Source organism: Neofelis nebulosa, chromosome 12 (genome assembly GCF_028018385.1).
Source record: "Neofelis nebulosa isolate mNeoNeb1 chromosome 12, mNeoNeb1.pri, whole genome shotgun sequence".
Classification (NCBI taxonomy): domain Eukaryota; kingdom Metazoa; phylum Chordata; class Mammalia; order Carnivora; family Felidae; genus Neofelis; species Neofelis nebulosa.
The window spans coordinates 34,113,604-34,128,914 of NC_080793.1; the positions used below are offsets into that span (position 1 = coordinate 34,113,604).

At 46.6% G+C, this 15,311-nt stretch overlaps 1 protein-coding gene across 1 annotated transcript in view; it reads left to right on the forward strand.

The window, feature by feature from the left end:
- The window catches only part of GABBR2 (gamma-aminobutyric acid type B receptor subunit 2), a 351,377-nt gene extending 341,629 nt beyond the window's left edge, over positions 1-9,748 (forward strand). The window contains exons 17-19 of the mRNA XM_058694795.1: positions 522-651; positions 4,413-4,530; positions 7,148-9,748. Of these exons, the coding sequence (XP_058550778.1) occupies positions 522-651; positions 4,413-4,530; positions 7,148-7,313 (414 nt within the window). The 3' untranslated portion in view covers positions 7,314-9,748. The remainder of the gene's footprint in view (positions 1-521; positions 652-4,412; positions 4,531-7,147) is intronic.
- The last annotated feature ends 5,563 nt before the right edge of the window (positions 9,749-15,311 follow it).

Here is a 15,311-nt window from a genome sequence, read left to right on the forward strand (position 1 = left end):
ATAGTAATATCATTGTAGTAGCACGTTACCCTTATTATGTGTCAAGGACTGGGCTAAACTTTAAATGCATCATCTGATTTAATCTCCGCAATAACCACAAGAGGTAGCTACTGTTATTACCCCATTCTACAGATGAAGGAGTTGACACTCAGTTCTCACAAACCAGTACACAGGCAGTAAAGGGCAGCTCTGAGTTTGCCCGCAGACCTGTCCACCTTCAGAGCCTGTGCTCTGATACTCTCCTGCCCTGCGTCCCTGGGCTTGCCCAGCTGCTCCATCATGATGGGCACAAGCCTACACTGAACACATGGTTGCAAAGCCCATTCCCCCTCCCTCCCCATCACAGTTTCACCTGCAGCAACAGTCCTCAGGGGCCCTCTGCATCTCTTCCCCAGCATGCGTCGCGTCTCTGGCTCTCAGTGTCCTCCTGAGGGCAGCCTGAGGCCCAGTCCCACGACCCTGTGAGCCGGGGAAGGGACTGGGCCAGGGGCTCTGACTCAGCTAGAACCTTTGTCTTCTAGCTGGATAAAGACTTGGAAGAGGTCACGATGCAGCTGCAAGACACCCCAGAAAAGACCACCTACATCAAACAGAACCACTACCAAGAACTCAACGACATCCTCAACCTTGGGAACTTCACTGAGAGCACAGGTAGGAGGAGACGGGGCCCCTGGAATGTGGGGACCTGGGTATCAGACACCAGCTGTCCACCTTCCACTTTACAGATAAAGAAACTGAGGCTCAGAGAAGGGGTGAGGCTGATGTGAAGCCACACGGGCAGAGTGGCAGCATCTGGAACCCACAGCTCAGTGTCCAGCCTAGAGTGGGGGCTTCTGTTTCTCAGTCTCTTGGGTTCCAGTGGCACACGTACATGATATGGCCAGCATTCACAGTGTTCTGACTGGCGGCACGTTGTTCCTAATGAATAGTTTGCCTTACTTCTCCCAGCGACGTTTCAGTTTCGGATGTGCCGTCTCAATGTATAGGAAAGGAATGGTCAGTAAGATCTGACCTGACACTCAATCTCCCCAACCACTTGGGAAATGCAAGCCAAAATAACACAATGCAGTCTTTACCTACATTTCAGCAACATTTCCAAAGATCACCAGTGCTGTGAAGAGTGTGTGGAAATAGGCATTCTCCTGCAGTGTTTTGGAAGTCAGTCTGGCACATCCAAATGTTAGATGCTAAACCTCCTGATTAACAAGACCACTAGCAAGATCTTGCCCCTGGGAAGTACTCCCACGTGGGCAAAGATGTATACACATGATGTTCATCCCAACATTATTTGTAGGTGAGAAACACTGGAATTAACTTAAATGTTTATCATTTAGGGTGGTTTCGTTAGTGATGGTACAACTAAACAAGGCACATAATACAACTATTAGAAAGTGGGGCGAATCTATTTGTGCAAATATGGAGAGATCCCCAAGTGAAAATAGCAAGATGAAGGCCAGCATTATGGTACACATAAATGCACACACACATGCATGTGTGTTAAGTGCATTTTTAAAAAGGTTTGGGAGAACAAACACTGAATTAACAGGCTCCACCTGTGTGAAGGGAACAGTATGTGCATAGTGAGAAAGGATTCTTCTTACATTTCATTTAATATACTTCTCTATTGTTTGCATCTTGTCATTAGCATTTATTCACTAATTTGCTATAAAATTACTTTTTAAATCAATGAAAAATCTTTACTTTCTTTTTTGTTTTTGTAATAGTTTCCTTTATTATTACATAAGTAATAGCATTCTTATTATAAAATCAAATTATAAAATTTTTACTACATAAGATGTTGATTACAAAAAAAGTTTAAATTGAGATTAGTAACAAGTAAATTGAAAGAATAAAAATTACTGGGGCACCTGGGTGGCTCAGTTGGTTGCACATCTGACTTCAGCTCAGGTCATGGTCTCACAGTTCGTGAGTTTGAGCCCCGCGTTGGGCTCTGTGCTAACAAACAGCTCAGAGCCTGGAGCCTGCTTCAGATTCTGTATCTCTCTCTCTCTCTCCCCCTCTCCTGCTCATGCTCTGCCTCTCTCTGTCTCTCAAAAATAAATAAACGTTAAAAAAGTTTTTTTAAAAGAATAAAAATTACTCATAGTAATTTTTGTATCTGGAAATGTGGGCATTTCAAATTAATGAAAGGAAAGGAATTATTCAATAAATTTAATTGGGACAAGTGGATAGCCATCTGGAAAGGAGTAAAGTTAAATCCCTACCTCACACCTTACATATAAAAGATTTAAATGTAAAAAGTGAAACCATGAAAGAACTAAAAGAAACCATAGGAAAAATTTTTTTAATAATCTCAGATAGGGGAAGGCCTTTCTCAGTTTGAGGCAAAACCCAGAAACCACAAAAGAAAAAGTTGATAAATTTAACTACAAAAAAAATTTTTTTTAACAACACAAAAAGCATAAGTAACCAAAAATTCAAACAAACTAAGCCAAAAAATATTGTAACTCAAGTAATGAGCTTATTGTCTTATATATAAAGAGAAATTTTATATACTTTATGTAAAGTATATATAATTATATGCAAATTAATAAGAAAAAGACCAACAACACAAAACAAAATGGGCAAAGACAGTTCTCACAGAAGGAAGTGCAAGAGATTCATATGCTTATGAAAAGATTCTCAATCTCACTCCTTATTAAAAGAATGCAAATGACATCCTTAGTGAGATACCATTTTCACCAGTAAGACTGGCAAAGACAAGAGATTAAAAAGTTGCAGAGAGTCTGAGGAAACAGTCGAGGAAATGGGCATTCTCAAACATGGCTGGTCGAAATAGAAATTGATCTGATCCAGTGGTTCCACTTTTGGAATTTACCCTAAGAATGTGCAGTCAACTGTCATTATTCATGGGGATTATGTTTGATATGGCTGCTGTGAACCATGAATTAATTGGTGAGCACTGAACCATTGCTCCCTGGGGAAATAGGTCCCCAGGGTTAGGTTCCTGCAAGGCTCTCTCAGGTTGGCATTTTGGCCAACCAATCAGTACATAATTTTGTTATATATGTGTTTCTGTTTGAAGACCTCTTATTTAATATATATTGTTGATTCATTAACATTGACCTCCTGGTAAGCAACACTAGAACGCATGTCTGAATGAAGATCATCTAACCCGCGGATTTTCTCCATCAGACACATCACAGCCTTCTTGTGCGTAGGCATGCATTCTAGTGCTGTCGACCATAAGGTCGGGGTTCATGTTCCAACACAGTGTGTGTCAGCAAATGGCTGCGAAAGCATTACAGGTATTGGTTTGGGGTTACAAATTACTTTTAGTGAGTAGGCGAGTTCGTAAATACAGAATCCATGAATAAGGAGGATCCACTGCACTCACGTGGGGCAAAATGACATTCACTAAGTTTGCTCACTGTAGACAAACAAAACAAAAACCAGTGCTCTTCCAGATCCCTCAAGTTGGGGACCCAGGTTTTTATGTTTTGTATTTCTTTAAATCTCCCTGGGTCGTTCTGAAGCAGAGGGCTGAAAGCATCCATATCATCACATTTTGTGGCTTCACAGTATTTCTTTGAATGGAGACCCCATACATACATGAGTATATAACTAATTCATTTTAACTGGAAAAATTCAGATTAGTTCCAACTTTTTTATATTATAAACAATGCTCACTTGAACATCCTGTGTATAACTGCACACATAACCTTCATCATTTCCTTCGGATAATTCCCAGAAGTAAAAATTCTGAGTAAAAGATACGGACGATTTTTAGTGTTCGATGCTTAGTGCCCCCCAGAAAGATAATGCCAATTTACACTCCCACCAGCAGTTTACTCTTCCCAATCTTTGGCAATCTTATGGATATATATTTTCCCTTGGAGGGCTTTTTCCTTTGTTATTATATCCCTAAGCACCAGTGAAAAAGGACTTTACATTAAAAACTCTCATTTCCAAGTTAGGTTGCCTACATTGGTTGACTTGATTTCCCCCCTTTTTTCTTGGAGAAAGGAAATCCCCCAAGACACCATTTCTATCCCTGGATGGAAGCTTCTAGGCTCACTGCCCTGGTCCTGGAAGAGCTACTACAGAAACCACAGCTCTGGAAGGATAATGGGCTCTTTGCTATTCTCTCTCCTTGGGCACCATCCTAAAAAGCTTGCATTTTTTAAAATTTGTTTAACATTTATTTATTTTTGAGAGAGAGAGAGAGCGTGCATGAGCAGGGAAGAGGCAGAAAGAGGGGGAGACACAGAATCTGAAGCAGGCTCCAGGCACAGAGCCCAACATGGGGCTCAAACATACAAACCGTGAGATCATGACTTGAGCCGAAGTCAAAAGCTTAATCGACTGAGCCGCCTAGGCGCCCAAAAGATTGCATTTTTTAAAAAATGAAGTTAACAGAATGTGTTGTGATATTGTTGTTTTACATTCAGATGGGGGAAAGGCCATTTTAAAAAATCACCTCGATCAAAATCCCCAGCTACAGTGGAACACAACAGAGCCCTCGCGAACATGCAAAGATCCTATAGAAGATATAAACTCCCCAGAACAGTAAGTACTTTCTCCCTGAGAACTATTGTGGAAGAGTACATTACTCCTGCACAGCATTCTCAGTCTGCACCACGTTTTCTCATGCATCATTTTATTTGAACTCCACAGCAATCCCATGATGCAGGTCAAATTACAATGCTCATTTTACAGATGAGAAAACATATTCAGAAAGGGGAGGTGACTTGTGAAAGCTCACCCAGTTTCTAAGTGCAGGAGATAGGATTTGAACCCGGGTCTGTCCACCATCAAACCTGCTGTAGCACACTGCCTTTGTTATGTATAAAACTTAACCTTGCTAAATGCACTGACTCCACAAGTGTTTACCGAGATCTACTGTGTGTCAGACATAGAAATGAAGAAAACGAACAAAAATCCCTTCCTTTGTGGAATTTATGTTCTATCTGGTGACAAAATAACTTCATTTAAAAAGCAAAGTCATAGGTGCTTTGGAGGAAAATAAAGTAGGGAAAGAGGTTGGGGGTCATAATCTTACAGAGAGCCATCAGGGAAGATTCAGTGAGCTGACATGTAAGCAAAGACCTACCTGGACATTTCCATCAGTTTTTTTCCCACTGGCCATTGTTAGTTCTTCCTTGCTTACAGCAGCTTGGAAGCAGAAATTAGAAATGTCAGCACTGAAATGTGGTCCCTGGGAAGTGACAACCAGCAAAGACAGCCAAATCACCAAGTATAGTGTAACTTGAGGACGTTTCGTTCTAGAGACAATAGCCTCTCAACCCAGTTAGCTCCAAGGCCTGACTGGCTAACACTCCAGAATAATTACTGATGATTATATGGCAGTCATCAGTGGTTTACTTCTCAGTTCCCTCCACTAGAGTGTAAGCACCTTGGGGATAAGGTATGAGTCCCTCCCATGTCCCTTGGACTGAATGCAGGTTCTGGCACTGAGTAGGTTTTCAGCACGTGTCTGTTGAGTGAATGCCAGTGTAAACAGGATCCCACCAGATAGCAAAATGCGATGGCTCTGAGAGGCACAGACAGATGCCCACCTTGCCCAGGCAGACAGCCCTTCCCAGGTGCCCGGGGAAGACACCATTTTCCCAAGTCACAGTTGATTCCTCAGCTCCCCTTTTCCTGGTCTCTTTGTCAGCACCCTCTTGCCTTAAGGAATAGATCATAGCTCAGGTTACAGAGGTTCAACTTGAATTTCAAAAGGAGATCTCCAACACACTGGCCTCATGAGCACCTGTGAAGGGTCCTTGGTAGAGCCCTCCAATGAACAAGTCCTTTGGGAGTGTGGGGACAGCACTGCCTCTGTCCCCATCCGTCTCAGGAGCCCATCGGTGCCACACATGCACACTAGGGGCACACCTGTTGGGATGAGGTGGCCCCACATGAGTTGATTTGCCTCCCTCACAAAGCACTGTGGTTTCCCAGAAGCAGGAGACCCATCTTCCCCAGTTCTGGCTTTGTTTCCACGAGCAAGTTACAGAAACCCTGTCCACTTCCCTCGTCGTTATAATGGGAATAGCAATACTTCTACCTACTGGGTTTCTGTGAAGATCTGGGGGGTGGGGGGCTCTCACCCTGAGCAGTCAGGCACTGAGGACACAAGGAGGCCTAAGGATACCAAGAATTCAGCTTCCCAGGTACCAGGGGGAACCGCACAAGACGCGGTTAAGGTGACTTACTGCCCGAGGGAGACTCTGATGAGAAGCGGGCCAGGAGAGAGTGGCAGTGAGAAGGGAGTCAGAAGGCTGTCGCCTTTCCCCTGCTGCCAGCAGTCACACACCGCCCCTGGCTCCCAGGGATCTTCTGGCTGTGCTTCTGGAAATTTACCCAGAATTCTGGGAGCTCAAAGGAAGAAGGAGCTCGCTCAGAAGACTTTAAACTGGATATTGAAGGGAAAACAGTTCATCACAGCAGGAGGTGGAGAAAGTATTCCAGGCTGGGGAAAGAGCATGTGCAGAGGCAAGGAAGGGTGGCCATAAGCAGTGTTTTAGGGGAAAGCAGACGCCAGAGGGTTGGGTTTGGGTGGAGAGAGGGTAGAAGTTTCACCTGGAGTATTAGGCAAGAGACAGATCTTAGGCAGCCCTGAATGTCCTCCCCCGGGTTGGAAGGATGACACTAGTCGCCAAAGAAGCTGAAAGAGCAGGAAGGAACCTATCGGAATCAGCCCAGCAAGAAGGGCTGCTGTCCTGAACAAGGCAGGGGCAGAGGAGCCAATGAGGAAGGACAGAGCAGCAAGAAGCCTTTCAGTCCATTTGGAGGCTTGCGAGAGTGAGAACTGTCTGTGTCAGCAGCAAAGCCCGTGAGATGAGCGAACCTTGTTCTTAGGAATCACCGCACACTCAGGAAGGCTGCATCTCCCTTTGCTCACTATCTCCCTGGTTATTCCCAGGGCAGTCATTGGCAGGTGTAGGCCTGCACCACATACCTGCTAGATGGGTGAATGGTTAGCTAATGGGACAGGCAGATCTTGGATTCAGGAGAACTGTTCTCCTACCATCAGCTTCTTAGCCAAAGTGAGTCCACGGAACATTCTGGTGAGCAGCCAGATAGCCTTCACTGAAACTCCTCTCTCCCTTCTTCTCTCTCTCTCCTTTCTCCTCGCTCTCTCTCTCTCTCTCTCCCTCCCTCCCTCTCCCTGCCACAGCATCCAGCGCCGGCTGTCCCTCCAGCTCCCCATCCTCCACCACGCCTACCTCCCGTCCATTGGAGGCGTGGACGCCAGCTGCGTCAGCCCCTGCGTCAGCCCCACCGCCAGCCCCCGCCACAGACATGTGCCACCCTCCTTCCGAGTTATGGTCTCGGGCCTGTAAGGGTGGGAGGCCTGGGGCCGGGGCCTCCCCCATGACAGAACCACACAGAGCAGAGGCTACAGGAACACTGTCAGCTCTGGCTGCAGAGAAGCTGGGCGCCACGGCTGGCCTTGTGGGACTGCTCGATGGCACTCAGGTGGACGGGATGGGGGCACTTGGCACCTGACCTCGCGCCTTATTTGTGAAGTTTTTATTCTTTCACAAAGAAGAGGAATGGAAATGACTTCTTCCTTGATGTCTGCAAAGAAGGAGGAGCTGGGATATTTGAAACTTTGCAAAAAAAAAAAAAAATCCTAGACAAGGAGAGAATCACTTGAACTCCAGCTAGAAGTCACCGAGTGTCCCTGAGCAGCCTTGAGAAGAGGCGAGGAGGGGCTTCCAGAGAAACCATCTCTGCCTCTGCACACACATCCCTGGCTGTGGCCCCCCAGGCCAGCCCTTCTCCCCTCTGGGGAAGGAGGTGGGCAGGGCAGCCGGGTCCCCAGCTGCCAGTCCAGCCAATCCCAGCCTTCCTGGAACAGGGAGTCCGCAGGTGGCCCGAAGGCTGGGGTACGGGAGCAGGCTGACCCGTATGCCTCCCAGTGGGACCTTACTCTCTGGTAAATGCCACACATTAACACAATAACACCCGTTCCGGGACCGTGGGGATTTAGGGCACGTCACTGCAGACCTGCTCTGCACCATTCAGCGACAGTCGGTCATGCACCCACCACGTTGGCCATGTCCTTGTGTTTGTATCAGGTGTTCCAGTAATCAGGGGGACTACCCGAGCTAATCATGGAATGTCTGTTCCCAGCAAACACGCTAAAGAAAGACTGTGCACTTTAACCTCTCATCAGGGCCCAAGGGCTGCCTGGGGTTGGTTTTTTTCCACTGACTTTGTTTCTGACCAAAGTGAATTGGGCATTCTGCTAGAAGACATCCCTGTAGTCGTAGGGAGAGAGTTGCTAGCTGAGGGCTCCCCTTGGCTTCCCGAAGGTGGCCTTGCATTTGGACAGGCCAGGAGCTCCGCCCTTGGGAGTCCTGGGGGTGACCTGTCAGCACACTAGTCCTCTTCATAAGATCATTCTTCCCTTTCAGTCGAAGCCCAGAGGGCACCGGCCTGGGAGTCAGACAAACCTGGGCTCAAGTCCTCACTCCATGGCTGACTCCCTCGATGACCTTGGGAAAGTCACTAGTGTCTCTCTGAGCCTCAGTTTCCCCTCCCCAACAAATTGGGGTTGAAATAACAACACCCATCCTGCCTACCTCACAGGGTCACTCTGAGGATCAAAACTTGATCTCCTCCAGGAAAGCTTCATACCAAATGGTGAAGCAGCCCTGACCCATGAGGTATCAGGATGACCACGACCTTTGGCCCTCACGACCACCAGGGGTTTGGCCCAGAGGAGCTCCCAGCACAGCCCCTCTACCGGGATAACCTGGTGGAGAGAGGCTCCCGACGACTTTTGTGACATTCCTAGACAGGTTCATTCTTTGCTAAAGAAAGACCTGAATGACAGCGTCCAGGATATCTGCACAACTGAGCGGTCGCTCACTCCCTAAAGAAACCTAATGGCAGCTTCAACAGGCAGGCAATAATCTCTTCCCAGACCACTGAAGTCAGGAATATACTGCTGTCACCACCAGACTTTGACAAAAGGGCCCACAGGAATCCTACCATCGCCAACATTTCAAAACACCCTCTTTCACGTAGCATAATAGCTTTCCCCTCCCCTTCCCCAGAGAGAGGTTATGGAGGTACTGTAGCTTTTAGGGAAAAAAAAAAAATGTCAACACATCACAGGTCAATTTGAAGTCATTGTCTGTTTAGGCACTAAAAATCGGTGTTGTCACTCACTGTGTATTACCAGTATTTACTTGCTTTCTTGATTTCACCAAAACCAGATTTAATTTAAAGGACCACATTAATTTTTCAAAGGGAAGGAGAGAATTCATTGTACATAATGTATACACACACACACACACACACCACACACAAATATACCTGTAGAAATATTATTCCAGCATAGCAGGAAAAAAAAGAAACAAAAGTATTGGACAGTCGGAGGTGAGTGTGTGCGTCCGTAACCCGTTGTGACCCCTGAACGTGCACAGTCTTCTAGGTTAACCCACAAAGTACATTTTCTGTCTTAATGATACTGTAGGTTCACCCATTTTTTTTAATTTCCCTGCAAATAACAAGACCCACAGAAGTGACCCTAGCTATTTAACGGTTCTGTTCTTTTATATGCAGCAAATACACCGTACATTTCTGAAGAGGCTTCAGCCTGAAGGCATTTTCCAATGACGTTAGTGCACAAACGCTTTAAATTAGACTGGAACTGCCAGAATCAAATGTAAATGAGGAATTTCTCGTACCCCTATTGCATGGTATCAATTTTTAATAAATTGTTGGAAATTTGTTTTTATGAATAAAAGGGAAAAAAAACCCACTGTCATCTTTAATGTCTACTCATCCCCAAATTGGGGTCAGATCTGGTCATATTCCTCTGCTGGCAAACTCAGGGGACAGTTCCAGGTTGCCTCCTCAGCCACCTTCTGCGGAGAGTAACGGAACAGCCCTGCCACCGTGTGCCCCCCAGCTGCTGGATCCGAGGGTGGGAACCTGACCTGAGCGGGGCCAGTATGCCCAGTCCCCAGGATATCTCCATGTAGAGAGATTTAGCCATGAAAGAGAAACACGAAGCCAGCATGGAAAGAAACAGGATCAAGAGATGGGTCTCGATGGCGTCTGAGTAGCTGGTCCGCTGTTCCCGAAAGCCGGCAGCACGCTAGGAAGGATTCTCAGTTCTCCAAACAAAACACCCTTTTGCCGAAGTTCAAGTTCTGTTCTCATCTGTTGCAACCAAAAAGTCCCTATATAACCTAGAAGCCTTGCTGCTGCCCTAGCCATAACTGCCCCTCCAGGCCTGACAGCCTGTGCTTTGGAACCCATTCTCCTTCCATCCTCATCACCTGCCTCCCCACTTAATGCACTTCCTGCACTATGCTGGGCCCTCAGCCTACAGCCCCACCTCAGATCCCACCATCCTTCAACATCCCATCCAAAACACCCTCCTAGATCCCTTGATGTGAGATCCTCTCCCTATTTTCTGTGTTCAGGGCGCTCTCCCCTTCTCACGGCACTGGTTACGTGCTCATGTTGGCCCCTCCTCCCAACCCCAGACCATGAGCTCCCCGAGGACGGGAGTCACATTGGCTTCCTCGATGTCCCACCCAGTGTCAGGCCCTCCCATTGGCTCAGAACAATCTTCCATGAGACTTTTGCAGAATTAGACGTTTGGGCTGAGGTATGGTAACTGGGTCTGGAAGACAGAGCAGAGGCAAGGTGGCCAAAGCAGGCTAGGGAGACCCAAGGCCTTGTGATTGGGCGCGGGCCCCAGAAAAGGGAGGACTGGACCCACAGATTTCATTGGAAGACTGGTCCCAGGCTGGAGCTTTCTGGTGTTGGATCTTCAATGGTGAGCCTGCCAAGGAGCAGGCCTCTTGAATCCTGGCCAGGAGAGAACTCTGCTCCACGACATCTAGGTTACCTAAGTAACAGACAACATTTTACCCCATAGAGCCATAAATCTCAAAGATCCTGAATGCAAAAGCGGAAATCTTAGAAGGCAATACCAGTGACACAACAGTCAACCAGGATCACGAAATAAAGTCCACGCACGGAGCGTTGGAGTGGGGTGAAACTGGACAGGCTCCCAGCCTGCAGGCTCTGGTGGTAGTGAAGAGCTATTGGCTTGGCACTCTTTGCTCTCGATGTCTTGGCTGCTGTCTCAGCTCTGGTTTGTCACATCTGTAACTGGAGAGTTTCCACGCGTGGTGAGTTAGGGCTCTGTGCCAAACCAAAGGAAATGCCTTTGATTTCCCTCCATCTGAATGCCAATGCAAAAACCCCAGAGCAGTGTTTCTGAAACTGAAAACCATAGGGACACCTTTTAAGACACAGCGTCGACTTTAAATTGTTTTTATAAAGAAAGTTCTCTAAATGTGTTTCCAACCAAATACAAGCTCATGCTTCTATCTTTCACATAAAAGCAAAACAAATTTATAAGTTCAATGCAAATAAAATGACTAACCCAATAAAGATCATATTGACAACATTGGTTTAATGGGATAGATGAGGTTTTGCAGAAAAATAACTCGCAGCTCGCAACACGAGCACAGCACCGACTGCTCCCAGGCACATACCTTTGAGTTCAGCCTGCCCGGGTGCGATGACTCAATCATCACACTGCGTTTCTTTATTTAAACCACCGTGAACACTTCATTCATTCAGCACTCCGTGATATCGTTTGGCCTTCACTCGGCTCTCACACATCACTTCTCTGTTAAATCCACCTTTGTGTTTTTCTCATGAGCCATTGCCAGCGATGGGGCCACCCAGGCAATACTCACAAATCAGATGGTGATTGAGCGCTGATGTTCACTGAACACCAGGCGAAGTGCTTTGCGGGCATAATCTCATTTAGATCTCACAGGGACCCCAGAGTAGGAATGATTAGTGCGGCCCTTTTGTAGCTAAAGGCACTCAGGCACAGAGGATGAGTGCTGTCCCGAGTCTCGCAGCTGAGATGTAGAGAGGGAATTTGAACAGGGACAATGCCAGAACATACCCTCTTTACCACTTCCTGAAACTGCCTCATTGGGAGGAACTGGATTCCGATGGCCTGGAAGATGCCTATTTAATTTGTTTTTAGATTTTCTTGAAATAAAAATTCAATCTTTTTAAATTTTATGGATTTGCATACCTCTGAGATTCACCCATGGCATCGCCTGAAGCTCTGAAACACCAGTCTGAGCGCCTCTGGCCTGGACAATGTGAGCAGGGGAAACCCTCACCATGCGGAAGCCCAGGCAAGCCAATAACATGGAAGAAGCTACAGCAGAGACAGAACTCTGCCCGAGTGGCCTGTTGGCCAGACCCCCCATCCCCCGTCCCTGATCACTGAATCAGGAGCTCAGTTCTCCCAGATCTGGCAAGACTCTGCCCAGCCCAGGGCAGAGGAAGCAAGATAGCAGATGCTCACCCTTTTGGGGAGAAATGCCGGCCTTGGATATGATATTCACTGCTTAAAATGATCAGGCTGGAAATGCCAGGGTGGCTCAGTCGGTTGAGTAACCAACTTCAGCTTAGGTCATGATCTCACGGTTTGTGGGCTCAAGCCCCACATCGGGCTCTGTGCTGACAGCTCAGAGCCTGGAGCCTGCTTCGGATTCTGTGTCTCCCTTGCTGTCTGCCCCTCCCCCGCTCATGCTCTGTCTCTCTCTGTCTCTCTCTCTCAAAAGTAAACATTAAAAAAAATTTTTTTTAATGATCATGCTGGTAAAAACTGGAAAATAATCAAACGCTATCAACAGAACAAAAATAAAATGTGATATAATATATTCAGAGTGGAATATTATATAGTAATAACGGGAAAAACTACCACTACATGTGATAATATGAAAGAATCTGAAAAACATGCAGACTGAAAGAAGTCAGACAGAAAGAGGACGTACTGTAAGATCCCATTAATATCAAGTTCAAAAACAAGCAAAGCTCATCTATTAGACATGAGAATAGTGGTTACCCTTGGTGGGGATAGGTAGTGGGAAAGATGATATGAGGAGGACCTCTGGGTGCTGGTAATGTTCAAGTTCTTGGTCTGAGCACTGGTTACAGGCCTGTGTTCACTTCATGAAAATTCTTTGATCTGTACACTTATGATGTGTGATTACACATATATACACATATGCATATAATCACACACACAAATGTCTATAATCACACATCATAAGTATATACCTCAATAAAATATGCCTCTTCCTGGGCAGGAAAAAAAAATCAATGTAGAACCTATGAAGATTCTGCAGCATAAACACAGACAAACAGCACACAGGTGCGCCTGCATGGCTCAGTTGAGCATTCAACTCTTGATTTCAGCTCAGGTCATGATCCCAGGGTCGTGGGATCGAGCCCCACGTTGGGCTCCACGCTGAGAGTGGAACCTGCTTAAGATTCTCTCTCTCTTTCTCTCTCTCTCTCTCAAAAAAAAAAAAAAAAAAAAAGACAAACAGCACACAATACGCTAAGCCTGAACGTGCTTTGGGAAAAGATTTCCTGTAAGAAGCAGAAGTGAATGTCAAATCTCATTCAATCTGTAGTCTCAAGGAAAAAAAAAAACAGTAAAACCAGGTTTCTGTGAGACAAAGTAGATTTATAGATCAATTGGTGAGGCAATGGGCTGAGAAGAAAAGGAGAGAAGGGAGAGAGGGAAGGCACGGAGGGAAGATTCTGGGATCAAGGTAGAGTCAGAAGGCCATGCATTTAACTCCTTCCCTCCTAATTTCTTGCTACAATAGCACACCCAGTAGGGAGAAAGCCATATGACAATTCTACCTAGACCATTTCTGGAAACTAGAGAAAAGAAGTCTCATGCACACTCCTAAAAACTCAGTTTCCACTGTGTGGGCAAGAGTCAGGGAGGAGAGCACCTTCGGTCCAGCCTCTTCCCAGCATCCATGCAGAAGGCCGCTTTGGGAGTCAATTTTAACTCCACAGCAGGAAAGCCACTGGAATGTTACCAGTGTTTCTGGATTGGGTTTCGGAGCCTCTGCTCTGAGTTCTAAGGACTACCAGATGTGAGGCTGTTATCTCAGTGCAGGGCCCACAGGAAGTCATGATTTCATATGATTTCTGCAGAAAAGACCTGCAACATCCGCCTTCACTCACCCCCAACCCTGTACGTACAGCCTGAAGGTGGGGGCAAGGTAGGCTTTGTGGGTGAAAGCTAGAGGAAGCAAGAGAATGTAAAGTTCACGGATCAGCAGCCATCGATTTCTCATCCCTTGGGGAACAGGGTGAGCTTTAGACAAGTTCTCTTCCCCCGTAAGATTAGGGGTACCCAGAGTATTCCTACGTACCCTTTCCCCACCACCAAGTAAAGGATTCACAATGCCCTTTAGCCAAAAACTTCAGAACCACTGGTCTGATACCCAGGGCTGATGCTGCTGGGGTGTGGAGAAAGGGGCCAGAAGAAGATGGCCCAGCTGAGGAGAGGAGGGGTCTGAGGGTAGCCAGCAGCACTCCCGTGTGGCTTGGCAGGAAACGTGAGTTTCCCATGGAGTGACTGGACACTAAGGAAGATTGCGGGGGGTTCATTCATCTTAAAAGAGGCTAAGGAGTGGTCTGCCAGGGGGCAGGCTGAAGAGAAAGAAGAGGGCTGAGCTTCCAGAGTGGGCTGCTGTATCTCCTTGCTGTCCTTAGAGCATCCCGAGGCCCCAGGTTAAACACAAATGCAGTGTCATTAAGAATTCCATGGTCGGGGTGCCTGGGTGGCTCAGTCGGTTAAGCGTCCGACTTCAGCTCAGGTCATGATCTCACAGCTCGTGAGTTCGAGCCCCGCGTCGGGCTCTGTGCTGACAGCTCAGAGCCTAGAGCCTGTTTCAGATTCTGTGTCTCCCTCTCTCTCTGCCCCTTCCCTGCTCATGCTGTGTCTCTCTCTGTCTCAAAAACAAATAAACATTAAAAAAAAAAAAAAAAGAATTCCATGGTCATCTCCAAGGAAACTCCCTCCCCAGTAAAATCCTTCCACTTTTCCACATGGCTTTGCAGAAAGTGAGATCTTTCCTTTCCCCATTGTCTGATCTCTTCAAAATATATGTCAAAGGGGGAAGATGTGACTCAGCAGGGCAGATGTCCCCATTTGCTTAGCATCTTGGAGATGAAAGTTACCAGGGGTCTGCATTTATTTCCCTGCCGTCACACCTCCAGTTCTGGCCATGCGCTTTCTGAAGGGGCACTTCTGGAGGAGGGGGAACTAATTAGTGACAAGCCTAGAAATCATGTCACGGGGGCAGTGGGAAAGCATGGCATGACAACAATTACCTTCTGTGGGAAGCAGTCACATATAAAACGTGCCATCCTCCTCCTTATTGCATCAAAGTGACAAAGGAGGACGGACTGCAGTAAGTCCCAGGAAGACAGTTTTGGCTCAGCAAACGTAACAGTTTACA